This window comes from Pseudophryne corroboree, assembly GCF_028390025.1.
Source record: "Pseudophryne corroboree isolate aPseCor3 chromosome 7 unlocalized genomic scaffold, aPseCor3.hap2 SUPER_7_unloc_9, whole genome shotgun sequence".
In the NCBI taxonomy this organism is placed as follows: domain Eukaryota; kingdom Metazoa; phylum Chordata; class Amphibia; order Anura; family Myobatrachidae; genus Pseudophryne; species Pseudophryne corroboree.
The window spans coordinates 489,441-505,004 of NW_026967618.1; the positions used below are offsets into that span (position 1 = coordinate 489,441).

Here is a 15,564-nt window from a genome sequence, read left to right on the forward strand (position 1 = left end):
AGTGTCCGTTAGTCACATTACACTGCACAGCAGTGTCCGCTAGTCACATTACACCGCACAGTAGTATCCGTTAGTCACATTACACTGCACAGTAGTGTCCGTTAGTCACATTACACCGCACAGTAGTACCCTTATACACCTTATGCCATACAGGAGAGCCGCTATTACACGTTACGCCAGAGTAGAGCTCATTATACACATTATGCCAGGTACAGCCTGATATACACATTATGAAGTAATTGAGACCCCACTGCAATGGCGGCCCTCAGCGCAGTTAGCCAGTGGCAGCAAACTGTGCATGCGCAGTGGGCGTGAGGCCACACACATTGTGGTCACTTCCCCAATGGATGCGACCACAAAGTGATTGATAGGCGACAGCGTAGTGGAGTTAAGTTGTTGCCGGGGTGATGCTGTAAAAATGGGGGCAGGCCGGGACATCACACGCAGCCGCTCCCCCCAAAAAATGGCTGCTGACCAGGCTGCACTGCCAGGGGCAACCTAGATCAGATGCGTCCTCAATCAAATTTCGGATGCATCGGGAGGCGGCGCCACACATGCTGGGCGGCCTTGCCTTGTGCTGGGCGGTCCTCAGCATGTGCAGAGATGAACGCAGATCCGGATGCCTATGCATCCATCTGCGTTCATCTCTGAATAACCCCCTATGCCAGGTACAGCCCTCATTCCCTCCACAGTGCGGCCCCGTTACCTGCAGGAGGTCCTGGCTCAGGCGCTGCTCCTCCTCTTCCTTCTCTGTCTCCTCTTCCTTCTCTGTTCCTTTACAGGTGGGGGAGGTGGGGGGGGGGGGGGAGTGATCATACTAACGCAGGCGCTGTATGTGACGCAGGCGCTATATGTAACGCTATATGTAACACAGGCGCTATATGTAATGCTATATGTAACGCAGGCACTATATGTAACGCAGGCGCTATATGTGACGCAGGCGCTATATGTAACGCTATATGTAACACAGGCGCTATATGTAATGCTATATGTAATGCAGGCACTATATGTAACGCAGGCACTATATCTAACGCAGGCACTATATGTAACGCAGGCGCTATATGTGATGCAGGCGCTATATGTAACGCTATATGTAACACAGGCGCTATATGTAATGCTATATGTAACGCAGGCACTATATGTAACGCAGGCGCTATATGTGACGCAGGCACTATATGTAACGCTATATGTAACGCATGTGCTATATGTAATGCTATATGTAATGCAGGTACTATATGTAACGCAGGCACTATATGTAACGCAGGCGCTATATGTGACGCAGGCGCTATATGTAACGCTATATGTAACACAGGCGCTATATGTAATGCTATATGTAACACAGGCGCTATATGTAATGCTATATGTAACGCAGGCACTATATGTAACGCAGGCGCTATATGTGACGCAGGCGCTATATGTAACGCTATATGTAACACAGGCGCTATATGTAATGCTATATGTAACGCAGGCACTATATGTAACGCAGGCGCTATATGTGACGCAGGCGCTATATGTTACGCTATATGTAACACAGGCGCTATATGTAATGCTATATGTAACGCAGGCACTATATGTAACGCAGGCACTATATCTAACGCAGGCACTATATGTAACGCAGGCGCTATATGTGACGCAGGCGCTATATGTAACGCTATATGTAACACAGGCGCTATATGTAATGCTATATGTAACGCAGGCACTATATGTAACGCAGGCGCTATATGTGACGCAGGCGCTATATGTAACGCTATATGTAACACAGGCGCTATATGTAATGCTATATGTAACGCAGTTACTATATGTAACGCAGGCACTATATGTAACGCAGGCGCTATATGTGACGCAGGCGCTATATGTAACGCTATATGTAACACAGGCGCTATATGTAATGCTATATGTAACACAGGCGCTATATGTAATGCTATATGTAACGCAGGCACTATATGTAACGCAGGCGCTATATGTAACGCAGGCACTATATGTAACGCAGGCACTATATGTAACGCAGGCACTATATGTAACGCAGGCGCTATATGTGACGCAGGCGCTATATGTAACGATATATGTAACACAGGCGCTATATGTAATGCTATATGTAACGCAGGCACTATATGTAATGCAGGCGCTATATGTGACGCAGGCGCTATATGTAACGCTATATGTAACACAGGCACTATATGTAATGCTATATGTAACGCAGGTACTATATGTAACGCAGGCACTAGATGTAACGCATGCGCTAAATGTGACGCAGGCGCTATATGTAACGCTATATGTAACACAGGCGCTATATGTAATGCTATATGTAACACAGGCGCTATATGTAATGCTATATGTAACGCAGGCACTATATGTAACGCAGGCGCTATATGTGACGCAGGCGCTATATGTAACGCTATATGTAACACAGGCGCTATATGTAATGCTATATGTAACGCAGGCACTATATGTAACGCAGGCACTATATGTAACGCAGGCGCTATATGTGACGCAGGCGCTATATGTAACGCTATATGTAACACAGGCGCTATATGTAATGCTATATGTAAAGCAGGCACTGTATGTAACGCAGGCGCTATATGTGACGCAGGCGCTATATGTAACGCTATATGTAACACAGGCGCTATATGTAATGCTATATGTAACGCAGGTACTATATGCAACGCAGGCACTATATGTAACGCAGGCGCTATATGTGACGCAGGCACTATATGTAACGCTATATGTAACACAGGCGCTATGTGTAATGCTATATGTAACGCAGGCGCTATATGTAATTCTATATGTAACGCAGGCACTATATGTAACACAGGCGCTATATGTAATGCTATATGTAACGCAGGCACTATATGTAACGCAGGCACTATATGTAACGCAGGCGCTATATGTGACGCAGGCGCTATATGTAACGCTATATGTAACACAGGCGCTATATGTAATGCTATATGTAAAGCAGGCACTATATGTAACGCAGGCGCTATATGTGACGCAGGCGCTATATGTAACGCTATATGTAACACAGGCGCTATATGTAATGCTATATGTAACGCAGGTACTATATGTAACGCAGGCACTATATGTAACGCAGGCGCTATATGTGACGCAGGCACTATATGCAACGCTATATGTAACACAGGCGCTATATGTAATGCTATATGTAACACAGGCGCTATATGTAATTCTATATGTAACGCAGGCACTATATGTGACGCAGGCGCTATATGTAACGCTATATGTAACACAGGCGCTATATGTAATGCTATATGTAACGCAGGCACTATATGTAACGCAGGCGCTATATGTGACGCAGGCGCTATATGTAACTCTATATGTAACACAGGCGCTATATGTAATGCTATATGTGACGCAGGCACTATATGTAACGCAGGCACTATATGTAACGCAGGCGCTATATGTGACGCAGGTGCTATATGTAACGCTATATGCAACACAGGCGCTATATGTAATGCTATATGTAACGCAGGCACTATATGTAACGCAGGCGCTATATGTGATGCAGACGCTATATGTAACGCTATATGTAACACAGGCACTATATATGTAATGCTATATATAACGCAGGCACTATATGTAACGCAGGCGCTATATGGGACACAGGCGCTATATGTAACGCTATATGTAACACAGGCGCTATATGTAATGCTATATGTAACACAGGTACTATATGTAATGCAGGCACTATATGTAACGCAGGCGCTATATGTGACGCAGGCGCTATATGTAATGCTATATGTAACACAGGCGCTATATGTAATGCTATATGTAATGCAGGCACTATATGTAACGCAGGCGCTATATGTGGCGCAGGCGCTATATATAACGCTATATGTAACACAGGCGCTATATGTAATGCTATATGTAACACAGGCGCTATATGTAATGCTATATGTAACGCAGGCACTATATGTAATGCAGGTGCTATATGTAAGTTAACACACTATGTGTAACGCAGGCGCTATATGTAATGCAGGCGCTATATGTAACATACTATGTGTAACGCAGGCGCTATATGTAATGCAGGCGCTATATGTAACACTATGTGTAACGCAGGCGCTATATGTAATGCAGATGCTATATGTAACACACTATATGTAACGCAGGCGCTATATGTAACGCAGGTGCTATATGTAATGCTATATGTAACGCAGGCGCTATATGTAACGCTATATGTAACAGTGGCACTATATGTAACGCAGGCGCTATATTTAACACTATATGTAACAGTGGCACTATTTGTAACGCAGGCGCTATATGTAACACTATATGTAACGCAGGCGCTATATGTAATGCTATATGTAACAGTGGCACTATATGTAACGCAGGCGCTATATGTAACACTATATGTAACGCAGGCGCTATATGTAACGCTATATGTAATGCAGGCACTATATGTAATGCAGGCGCTATATGTAACACACTATATGTAACGCAGGCACTATATGTAACACACTATATGATAACGCAGGCACTATATTTAACACACTATGTGTAACGCAGGCACTATGTGTAACACACTATATGTAACGCAGGTACTATATGTAACGCAGGCGCTATATGTAACACACTATGTGTAACGCAGGCGCTATATGTAACGCACTAGATGTAACACAGGCACTATATGTAATACACTATATGTAACATAGGCACTATATGTAACACACTATATGTAACGCAAGCACTTAATGTAACGCACTATATGTAACGCACTATATGTAACACAGGCACTATATGTAACACAGTCACTATATGTAACACAGGCACTATATGTAACACACCATATGTAACGCAGGCGCTATATGTAACGCACTATGGCCCTCATTCCGAGTTGTTCGCTCGGTAAAAATCTTCGCATCGCAGCAATTTTCCGCTTAATGCGCATGCGCAATGTCCGCACTGCGACTGCGCCAAGTAAATTTGCTATGTAGTTAGGATTTTTACTCACGGCTTTTTCATCGTTCTGGCGATCGTAATGTGATTGACAGGAAATGGGTGTTACTGGGCGGAAACAGGCCGTTTTATGGGCGTGTGGGGAAAAACGCTACCGTTTCCGGAAAAAACGCGGGAGTGGCTGGAGAAACGGGGGAGTGTCTGGGCGAACGCTGGGTGTGTTTGTGACGTCAAACCAGGAACGACAAGCACTGAACTGATCGCAGATGCCGAGTAAGGCTGAAGCTACTCAGAAACTGCTACGAGGTGTGTAATCGCAATATTGCGAATACATCGTTCGCAATTTTAAGATGCTAAGATTCACTCCCAGTAGGCGGCGGCTTAGCATGAGCAAATCTGCTAAAATCCGCTTGCGAGCGAACAACTCGGAATGAGGGCCTATATGTAACACAGGCACTATATGTAACACAGGCACTATATGTAACACACTATATGTAACGCAGACGCTATATGTAACACACTATATGTAACGCAGGCGCTATATGTAACACACTATATGTAACGCAGGCGCTATATGTAACGCAGGTGCTATATATATCACACTATATGTAACACACTATATGTAACGCAGACGCTGTATGTAACACACCATATGTAACGCAGGCGCTATATGTAACGCACTATATGTAACACAGGCACTATATGTAACACAGGCACTATATGTAACACACTATATGTAACACACTATATGTAACGCAGGCGCTATATGTAACACACTATATGTAACACAGGCACTATATGTAACACACTATATGTAACGCAGACGCTATATGTAACACACTATATGTAATGCAGGCGCTATATGTAACACACTATATGTAACACAGGCACTATATGTAACACAGGCACTATATGTAACACACTATATGTAACACACTATATGTAACGCAGACGCTATATGTAACACACTATATGTAACACACTATATGTAACGCAGACGCTATATGTAACACACTATATGTAACGCAGGCACTATATGTAACACACTATATGTAACACAGGCACTATATGTAACACACTATATGTAACGCAGACACTATATGTAACACACTATATGTAACGCAGGCACTATATGTAACACACTATATGTAACGCAGGCACTATATGTAACACACTATATGTAACACAGGCACTATATGTAACACATTATATGTAACGCAGGCACTATATGTAACACACTATATGTAACGCAGGCGCTATATGTAACGCAGGTGCTATATATAACACACTTTATGTAACACACTATATGTAACGCAGGCGCTATATGTAACGCAGGTGCTATATATAACACACTATATGTAACACACTATATGTAACGCAGATGCTATATGTAACGCAGGTGCTATATATAACACACTATATGTAACACACTATATGTAACGCAGGCGCTATTATTATTTATTATCCTTTATTTATACGGCGCCACAAGGGATCCGCAGCGCCCATTACACAGTACATAATCAAATGAGCAAACAAGAAAACAGCACTTACAGTACAGGACAATATAGGACCGGTATAGAAAACCCGGAGTCAGGTGCCATCAGAGGGGGTATGGAGACAATATAGGACAGGTATAGAAAACCCGGAGTCAGGTGCCATCAGAGGGGGTATGGAGACAATATAGGACAGGTATAGAACACCCGGAGTCAGGTGCCATCAGAGGGAGTATGGAGACAATATAGGACAGGTATAGAACACCCAGGGTCAGGGGCCATCAGAGGGAGTATGGAGACAATATAGGACCGGTATAGAACACCCGGGGTCAGGTGCCATCAGAGGGGGTATGGAGACAATATAGGACAGGTATAGAACACCCGGGGTCAGGGGCCATCAGAGGGAGTATGGAGACAATATAGGACCGGTATAGAACACCCGGGGTCAGGGGCCATCAGAGGGGGTATGGAGACAATATAGGACCGGTATAGAACACCCGGGGTCAGGGGCCATCAGAGGGAGTATGGAGACAATATAGGACCGGTATAGAACACCCGGAGTCAGGTGCCATCAGAGGGGGTATGGAGACAATATAGGACCGGTATAGAAAACCCGGAGTCAGGTGCCATCAGAGGGGGTATGGAGATAATATAGGACAGGTATAGAAAACCCGGAGTCAGGTGCCATCAGAGGGGGTATGGAGACAATATAGGACAGGTATAGAACACCCAGAGTCAGGTGCCATCAGAGGGAGTATGGAGACAATATAGGACAGGTATAGAACACCCGGGGTCAGGGGCCATCAGAGGGAGTATGGAGACAATATAGGACCGGTATAGAACACCCGGAGTCAGGTGCCATCAGAGGGGGTATGGAGACAATATAGGACAGGTATAGAACACCCGGGGTCAGGGGCCATCAGAGGGAGTATGGAGACAATATAGGACAGGTATAGAACACCCGGGGTCAGGTGCCATCAGAGGGGGTATGGAGACAATATAGGACCGGTATAGAACACCCGGGGTCAGGGGCCATCAGAGGGGGTATGGAGACAATATAGGACCGGTATAGAACACCCGGGGTCAGGGGCCATCAGAGGGGGTATGGAGACAATATAGGACCGGTATAGAACACCCGGGGTCAGGGGCCATCAGAGGGAGTATGGAGACAATATAGGACCGGTATAGAACACCCGGGGTCAGGGGCCATCAGAGGGGGTATGGAGACAATATAGGACCGGTATAGAACACCCGGGGTCAGGGGCCATCAGAGGGGGTATGGAGACAATATAGGACCGGTATAGAACACCCGGGGTCAGGGGCCATCAGAGGGAGTATGGAGACAATATAGGACCGGTATAGAACACCCGGAGTCAGGTGCCATCAGAGGGGGTATGGAGACAATATAGGACCGGTATAGAAAACCCGGAGTCAGGTGCCATCAGAGGGGGTATGGAGACAATATAGGACAGGTATAGAACACCCGGGGTCAGGGGCCATCAGAGGGAGTATGGAGGCAATATAGGACCGGTATAGAACACCCGGGGTCAGGGGCCATCAGAGGGGGTCTGGAGACAATATAGGACCGGTATAGAACACCCGGGGTCAGGGGCCATCAGAGGGGGTATGGAGACAATATAGGACCGGTATAGAACACCCGGGGTCAGGGGCCATCAGAGGGAGTATGGAAACAATATAGGACCGGTATAGAACACCCGGAGTCAGGTGCCATCAGAGGGGGTATGGAGACAATATAGGACAGGTATAGAACACCCGGGGTCAGGGGCCATCAGAGGGAGTATGTAGACAATATAGGACCGGTATAGAACACCCGGGGTCAGGGGCCATCAGAGGGGGCATGGAGACAATATAGGACCGGTATAGAACACCCGGGGTCAGTGGCCATCAGAGGGGGTATGGAGACAATATAGGACCGGTATAGAACACCCGGGGTCAGGGGCCATCATAGGGGGTATGGAGACAATATAGGACCGGTATAGAAAACCCGGGGTCAGGGGCCATCAGAGGGGGTATGGAGACAATATAGGACAGGTATAGAACACCCGGGGTCAGGGGCCATCAGAGGGAGTATGAAGACAATATAGGACCGGTATAGAACACCCGGGGTCAGGTGCTATCAGAGGGAGTATGGAGACAATATAGGACAGGTATAGAACACCCGGGGTCAGGTGCTATCAGAGGGAGTATGGAGACAATATAGGACCGGTATAGAACACCCGGGGTCAGGTGCTATCAGAGGGAGTATGGAGACAATATAGGACCGGTATAGAACACCCGGGGTCAGGTGATATCAGAGGGAGTATGGAGACAATATAGGACAGGTATAGAAAACCCGGGGTCAGGGGCCGTCAGAGGGAGTATGGAGACAATATAGGACAGGTATAGAAAACCCGGGGTCAGGTGCCATCAGAGGGAGTATGGAGACAATATAGGACAGGTATAGAAAACCCGGGGTCAGGTGCCATCAGAGGGAGTATGGAGACAATATAGGACCGGTATAGAACACCCGGGGTCAGGGGCCATCAGAGGGGGTATGGAGTATAAGATAGTGCAAGTAAGAGAAGGAAAGGCACATGAGGAAAGAGGGCCCTGCTCGTGTGAGCATATGCTTTTATCATGTGAGTAAACAGACCCAGGGATATTCAGCCGGGACCATCAGGAACTCAGTCCCTGAACCTGTCCTTGGCCAAAATGTATTTCCCATAATATAAGTTTTATTTGAAAGTCTATTTTGAGTGCCGACTACTCTAAAAAACAACTTTGTATCTAGCTGTCAGTCTGTATATATATAATTTTTTTCAATAGCTCCACCCCCAGACGCATAGCTCCACCCCGAGACCTGTACTTACTGTACCTATAGTTCCAGAAAAATTGCACTGAACAAACCTTGTTCATTTCTATTGTACAGAAGACAATGTGTGCTTATCACGGCCGGCCCCATATAAAGCTATGGACTTGTATGTACAGTAACCAGAGAGGAAAAGCGTGTTGTGTCCAGCGCCTGCAGACAGTGACCGTCTCCTTCTGATCTTCCTGCAGCTCTTCATGTTCCAGCTGCTCCGAGGTCTGGCCTACATCCACCACCAGCACATCCTACACCGGGATTTGAAGCCACAAAACCTCCTCATCAGCTACCTCGGTGAGCTGAAACTGGCTGACTTTGGTAAGTCCGGGGCTGATAGAACACCTGTCAGAGGGTGGTGACCTGCATATGACATTGTACAAACACATTACAGCATGGATTAATGTAGGTGTCCACAATAACATCCAGGCAGGGCCACTGGGTCCATAGAGTGGTCAGAAGGTGGCCTCACACGCAGTCCTTTTCCAACCATCGCATTTACTAACATCTCTGATGATGAAAAGTTTGATGGTATTACAGTATTTCCATAAATGGAACACACAATTTTAACAAAATGATAAAGCAATTGTATTGCATCATTAAATTGAAATACTTACGGTACACACGCAAACAATGGTGGTCATTCCGACGCGATCGCACGCTGCACTTCTTTGCAGCCGTGCGATCGGGTTGGAACTGCGCATGCGCTGCGACCACATTGCGCAGGCGCATCGTTGCCCGGCGATGCCGCTAAAGAAGAAAGCGGTTGCAGCGGTGACCGCAAGAAGATTGACAGGAGGAAGACGGAACTGGGCGTCAACTCACTGTTTTTAGGGCGTGGAGATCTGAACGCAGGTGTGGCGAGGCATTTGGAGGGCGGATGTCTGACGTCAATTCTAGGACCTGCAACGCTGGATTGATCGCACCGGGTAAGTAACTCTGACCCTGGTCTTGTTTTACACAAAACTTTTTTTGCATAGCAGCATTGCACAAGCGATCGCAGCCCTGCTATGCAGAAATACAGTCCCCCATAGGTGGCGTCTAGTTGATCACATGGGCTGCAAAAAGTTGCAGCATACGATCAACACGGAATGACCCCCAATGTCCTGTATATGCAGAACATATTCCAAACAGGGGAAAAAAGGGACACAATTACAGCATAATCATACAATTTGATTGGCTATCGTGGATTCTTCAGAATTTTGTCTGCATGTGGGAGACCTGCAATGAAGTGTTGTCTTATGAAACCATGGTTATAGGTGTTTTAGGTGAGTGTATTATCACTGTTTTTTAAAGTTATTTATTGTTTGTATTAGTATTAACAGTTGGAGGGAGAACAGACCAGGGGTTAGGTGAGAGTGAGAAGAAGTGACCAGGGTGGGCGTGAGAGTGAGAGGAAGTGACCAGGGGGGAGGTGAGAGTGAGAGGAAGTGACCAGGGTGGAGGTGAGAGTGAGAGGAAGTGACCAGGGGGGAGGTGAGAGTGAGAGGAAGCGACCAGGGGGGAGGTGAGAGTGAGAAGAAGTGACCAGGGTGGGCGTGAGAGTGAGAGGAAGTGACCAGGGTGGAGGTGAGAGTGGGAGGAAGTGACCAAGGTGGAGGTGAGAGTGAGAGGAAATGACCAGGGTGGGCGTGAGAGTGAGAGGAAGTGACCAGGGGGGAGGTGAGAGTGAGAGGAAGCGACCAGGGTGGACGTGAGAGTGAGAAGAAGTGACCAGGGTGGAGGTGAGAGTGAAAGGAAGCGACCAGGGGGGAGGTGAGAGTGAGAGGAAGCGACCAGGGTGGAGGTGAGAGTGAGAGGAAGCGACCAGGGTGGGCGTGAGAGTGAGAGGAAGTGACCAGGGGGGAGGTGAGAGTGAGAGGAAGCGACCAGGGTGGACGTGAGAGTGAGAGGAAGCGACCAGGGGGGAGGTGAGAGTGAAAGGAAGTGACCAGGGTGGAGGTGAGAGTGAAAGGAAGCAACCAGGGTGGACATGAGAGTGAGAGGAAGCGACCAGGGTGGAGGTGAGAGTGAGAGGAAGCGACCAGGGGGGAGGTGAGAGTGAGAGGAAGCGACCAGGGTGGGCGTGAGAGTGAGAGGAAGTGACCAGGGGGGAGGTGAGAGTGAGAGGAAGCAACCAGAGTGGAGGTAAGAGTGAGAGGAAGTGACCATGGGGGAGGTGACCATGGGGGAGGTGAGAGTGAGAGGAAGCGACCAGGGTGGACGTGAGAGTGAGAGGAAGTGACCATGGGGGAGGTGAGAGTGAGAGGAAGTGACCAGGGGGGAGGTGAGAGTGAGAGGAAGCAACCAGGGTGGACATGAGAGTGAGAGGAAGTGACCATGGGGGAGGTGACCATGGGGGAGGTGAGAGTGAGAGGAAGCGACTAGGGTGGACGTGAGAGTGAGAGGAAGTGACCATGGGGGAAGTGAGAGTGAGAGAAAGTGACCAGGGGGGATGTGAGAGTGAAAGGAAGCGACCAGGGGGGAGGTGAGAGTGAGAGGAAGCGACCAGGGTGGAGGTGAGAGTGAGAGGAAGCGACCAGGGTGGGCGTGAGAGTGAGAGGAAGTGACCAGGGGGGAGGTGAGAGTGAGAGGAAGCGACCAGGGTGGACGTGAGAGTGAGAGGAAGTGACCAGGGGGGAGGTGAGAGTGAGAGGAAGTGACCAGGGTGGAGGTGAGAGTGAAAGGAAGCAACCAGGGTGGACATGAGAGTGAGAGGAAGCGACCAGGGTGGAGGTGAGAGTGAGAGGAAGCGACCAGGGGGGAGGTGAGAGTGAGAAGAAGCGACCAGGGTGGGCGTGAGAGTGAGAGAAAGTGACCAGGGGGGAGGTGAGAGTGAGAGGAAGTGACCATGGGGGAGGTGACCATGGGGGAGGTGAGAGTGAGAGGAAGAGACCAGGGTGGACGTGAGAGTGAGAGGAAGTGACCATGGGGGAGGTGAGAGTAAGAGGAAGTGACCAGGGGGGAGGTGAGAGTGAGAGGAAGCAACCAGGGTGGACATGAGAGTGAGAGGAAGTGACCATGGGGGAGGTGACCATGGGGGAGGTGAGAGTGAGAGGAAGCGACCAGGGTGGACGTGAGAGTGAGAGGAAATGACCATGGGGGAGGTGAGAGTGAGAGGAAGTGACCAGAGTGGAGGTGAGAGTGAGAGGAAGTGACCAGGGTGGAGGTGAGAGTGAGAGATAGTGACCAGGGTGGAGGTGAGAGGAAGTGACCAGGGTGGAAGTGAGAGTGAGAGGAAGTGACCATGGGGGAGGTGAGAATGAGAGGAAGTGACCAGGGTGGACATGAGAGTGAGAGGAAGTGACCATGGGGGAGGTGACCACGGGGGAGGTGAGAGTGAGAGGAAGTGACCAGGGTGGAGGTGAGAGTGAGAGATAGTGATCAGGGTGGAGGTGAGAGGAAGTGACCAGGGTGGAGGTGAGAGTGAGAGGAAGTGACCAGGGTGGAGGTGAGAGTGAGAGGAAGTGACCAGGGTGGAGGTGAGAGTGAGAGGAAGTGAACAGGGTGGAGGTGAGAGTGAGAGGAAGTGACCAGGGTGGAGGTGAGAGTGAGAGGAAGTGACCAGGCTGGAGGTGAGAGTGAGAGGAAGTGACCAGGGTGGAGGTGAGAGGAAGTGACCAGGGTGGAGGTGAGAGTGAGAGGAAGTAACCAGGGTGGAGGTGAGAGTGAGTGGAAGTGACCAGGGTGGAGGTGAGAGCGAGTGGAAGTGACCAGGGTGGAGAGAGTGAGAGGAAGTGACCAGGGTGGAGGTGAGAGTGAGAGGAAGTGACCAGGGTGGAGGTGAGAGTGAGAGGAAGTGACCAGGGTGGAGGTGAGAGTGAGATATAGTGATCAGGGTGGAGGTGAGAGGAAGTGACCAGGGTGGACATGAGAGTGAGAGGAAGTGACCATGGGGGTGGTGACCATGGGGGAGGTGAGAGTGAGAGGAAGCGACCAGGGTGGACGTGAGAGTGAGAGGAAGTGACCATGGGGGAGGTGAGAGTGAGAGGAAGTGACCAGGGTGGACATGAGAGTGAGAGGAAGTGACCACGGGGGAGGTGAGAGTGAGAGGAAGTGACCAGGGTGAAGGTGAGAGTGAGAGATAGTGATCAGGGTGGAGGTGAGAGGAAGTGACCAGGGTGGAGGTGAGAGTGAGAGGAAGTGACCAGGGTGGAGGTGAGAGTGAGAGGAAGTGACCAGGGTGGAGGTGAGAGTGAGAGGAAGTGAACAGGGTGAAGGTGAGAGTGAGAGGAAGTGACCAGGGTGGAGGTGAGAGTGAGAGGAAGTGACCAGGGTGGAGGTGAGAGTGAGAGGAAGTGACCAGGGTGGAGGTGAGAGGAAGTGACCAGGGTGGAGGTGAGAGTGAGAGGAAGTGACCAGGGTGGAGGTGAGAGTGAGAGGAAGTAACCAGGGTGGAGGTGAGAGTGAGTGGAAGTGACCAGGGTGGAGGTGAGAGTGAGTGGAAGTGACCAGGGTGGAGGTGAGAGCGAGTGGAAGTGACCAGGGTGGAGGTGAGAGTGAGAGGAAGTGACCAGGGTGGAGGTGAGAGTGAGAGGAAGTGACCAAGGTGGAGGTGAGAGTGCGAGGAAGTGACCAGGGTGGAATTGAGAGTGAGAGGAAGTGAAAAGGGTGGAGGTGAGAGTGAGAGAAAGTGACCAGGGTGGAGGTGAGAGTGAGATATAGTGATCAGGGTGGAGGTGAGAGTGAGAGGAAGTGACCAGGGTGGAGGTGAGAGTGAGAGGAAGTGACCAGGGTGGTTGAGGTGAGAGTGAGAGGAAGTGACCAGGGTGGAGGTGAGAGTGAGAGGAAGTGACCAGGGTGGAGGTGAGAGTGAGAGGAAGTGACCAGGGTGGAGGTGAGAGTGAGAGGAAGTGACCAGGGTGGAGGTGAGAGTGAGAGGAAGTGACCAGGGTGGTTGAGGTGAGAGTGAAAGGAAGTGACCAGGGTGGAGGTGAGAGGGGTTGGGTATGATACATAATATAACATAAATTAAATTCAATATACCACGAAAAATCATCTAAGTAAAGAAATATGTACAAAATACAAAACTTCATATATTACCCCACTGTTTATACATTTTGTAAATGAAAACTGAGCAAAGCTTTTTAGACCTATGCAAAACCTGTTCCGTCAAATAACCATATCATCAAAATCTACGGGATGTGAAAGGATAGAAAAAGCTCCAGCTAGACCTTGAAAAAGGATTTCTGACACACACTCGAGAGGGTTTCCGGTGGCCCCACCAATTGGACCACCTGACAGCATCCACCCTTTTCCCGTCTAGAACCATCTTCCTCTCCACCTCAGGCAGAATCAAATCCACCACCACTTCACAGGAAAGGATTTTATTTTTTAGGGAAACCTGACACCGTGCCATCCATGTGTGATATCTAACTACTAAACTGACTAAATAAATTGAGGTCAAATTAAATACACCATATCTTTTGAATGCTCCATAAGCCCACTCTGGGTAACTAAGGGCCGGCCTAATTCAGACCTGATTGCTAGGGGGCGTTTTTTGAATCCCAGCGATCAGATAGTCGCCGCCTACAGGGGGAGGGAGAAATCTCTGTGCAGGGGTGTGATTACATGTGCAGGGGGAGGGGGTAGTTGCTGTGCAGGGGTGTGATAACATTTGCAGGGGGAGGGGGTAGTCGCTGTGCAGGGGTGTGATTACATGTGCAGGGGGAGGGGGTAGTCGCTGTGCAGGGGTGTGATTACATGTGCAGGGGGAGGGGGTAGTCGCTGTGCAGGGGTGTGATCACATGTGCAGGGGGAGGGTGTAGTCGCTGTGCAGGGGTGCGATCACATGTGCAGGGGGAGGGGGTAGTCGCTGTGCAGGAGTGTGATTACATGTGCAGGGGGAGGGGGTAGTCGCTGTCCAGGAGTGTGATTACATGTGCAGGGGGAGGGGGTAGTCGCTGTGCAGGAGTGTGATTACATGTGCAGGGGGAGGGGGTAGTCGCTGAGCAGGGGTGTGATTACATGTGCAGGGGGAGGGGGTAGTCGCTGTGCAGGGGTGTGATCACATGTGCAGGGGGAGGGGGTAGTCGCTGTGCAGGGGTGTGATTACATGTGCAGGGGGAGGGGGTAGTCGCTGTGCAGGGGTGTGATTACATGTACAGGGGGAGGGGGTAGTCGCTGTGCAGGGGTGTGATTACATGTACAGGTGGAGGGGGTAGTCGCTGTGCAGGGGTGTGATCGCATGTGCAGGGGGAGGGGGTAGTCGCTGTGCAGGGGTGTGATTACATGTACATGGGGAGGGGGTAGTCGCTGTGCAGGGGTGTGATTACATGTACAGGTGGAGGGTTTAGTCGCTGTGCAGGGGTGTGATCGCAT

At 49.4% G+C, this 15,564-nt stretch overlaps 1 protein-coding gene across 1 annotated transcript in view; it reads left to right on the plus strand.

The window, feature by feature from the left end:
- CDK15 (cyclin dependent kinase 15) overlaps positions 1-15,564 on the plus strand; it is a gene marked incomplete at its 3' end in the record, with an annotated part of 538,867 nt that overhangs the window by 411,050 nt on the left and 112,253 nt on the right. Inside the window, exon 8 of the mRNA XM_063950471.1 lies at positions 9,462-9,585. Coding sequence (XP_063806541.1) covers positions 9,462-9,585 — 124 coding nt within the window. The remainder of the gene's footprint in view (positions 1-9,461; positions 9,586-15,564) is intronic.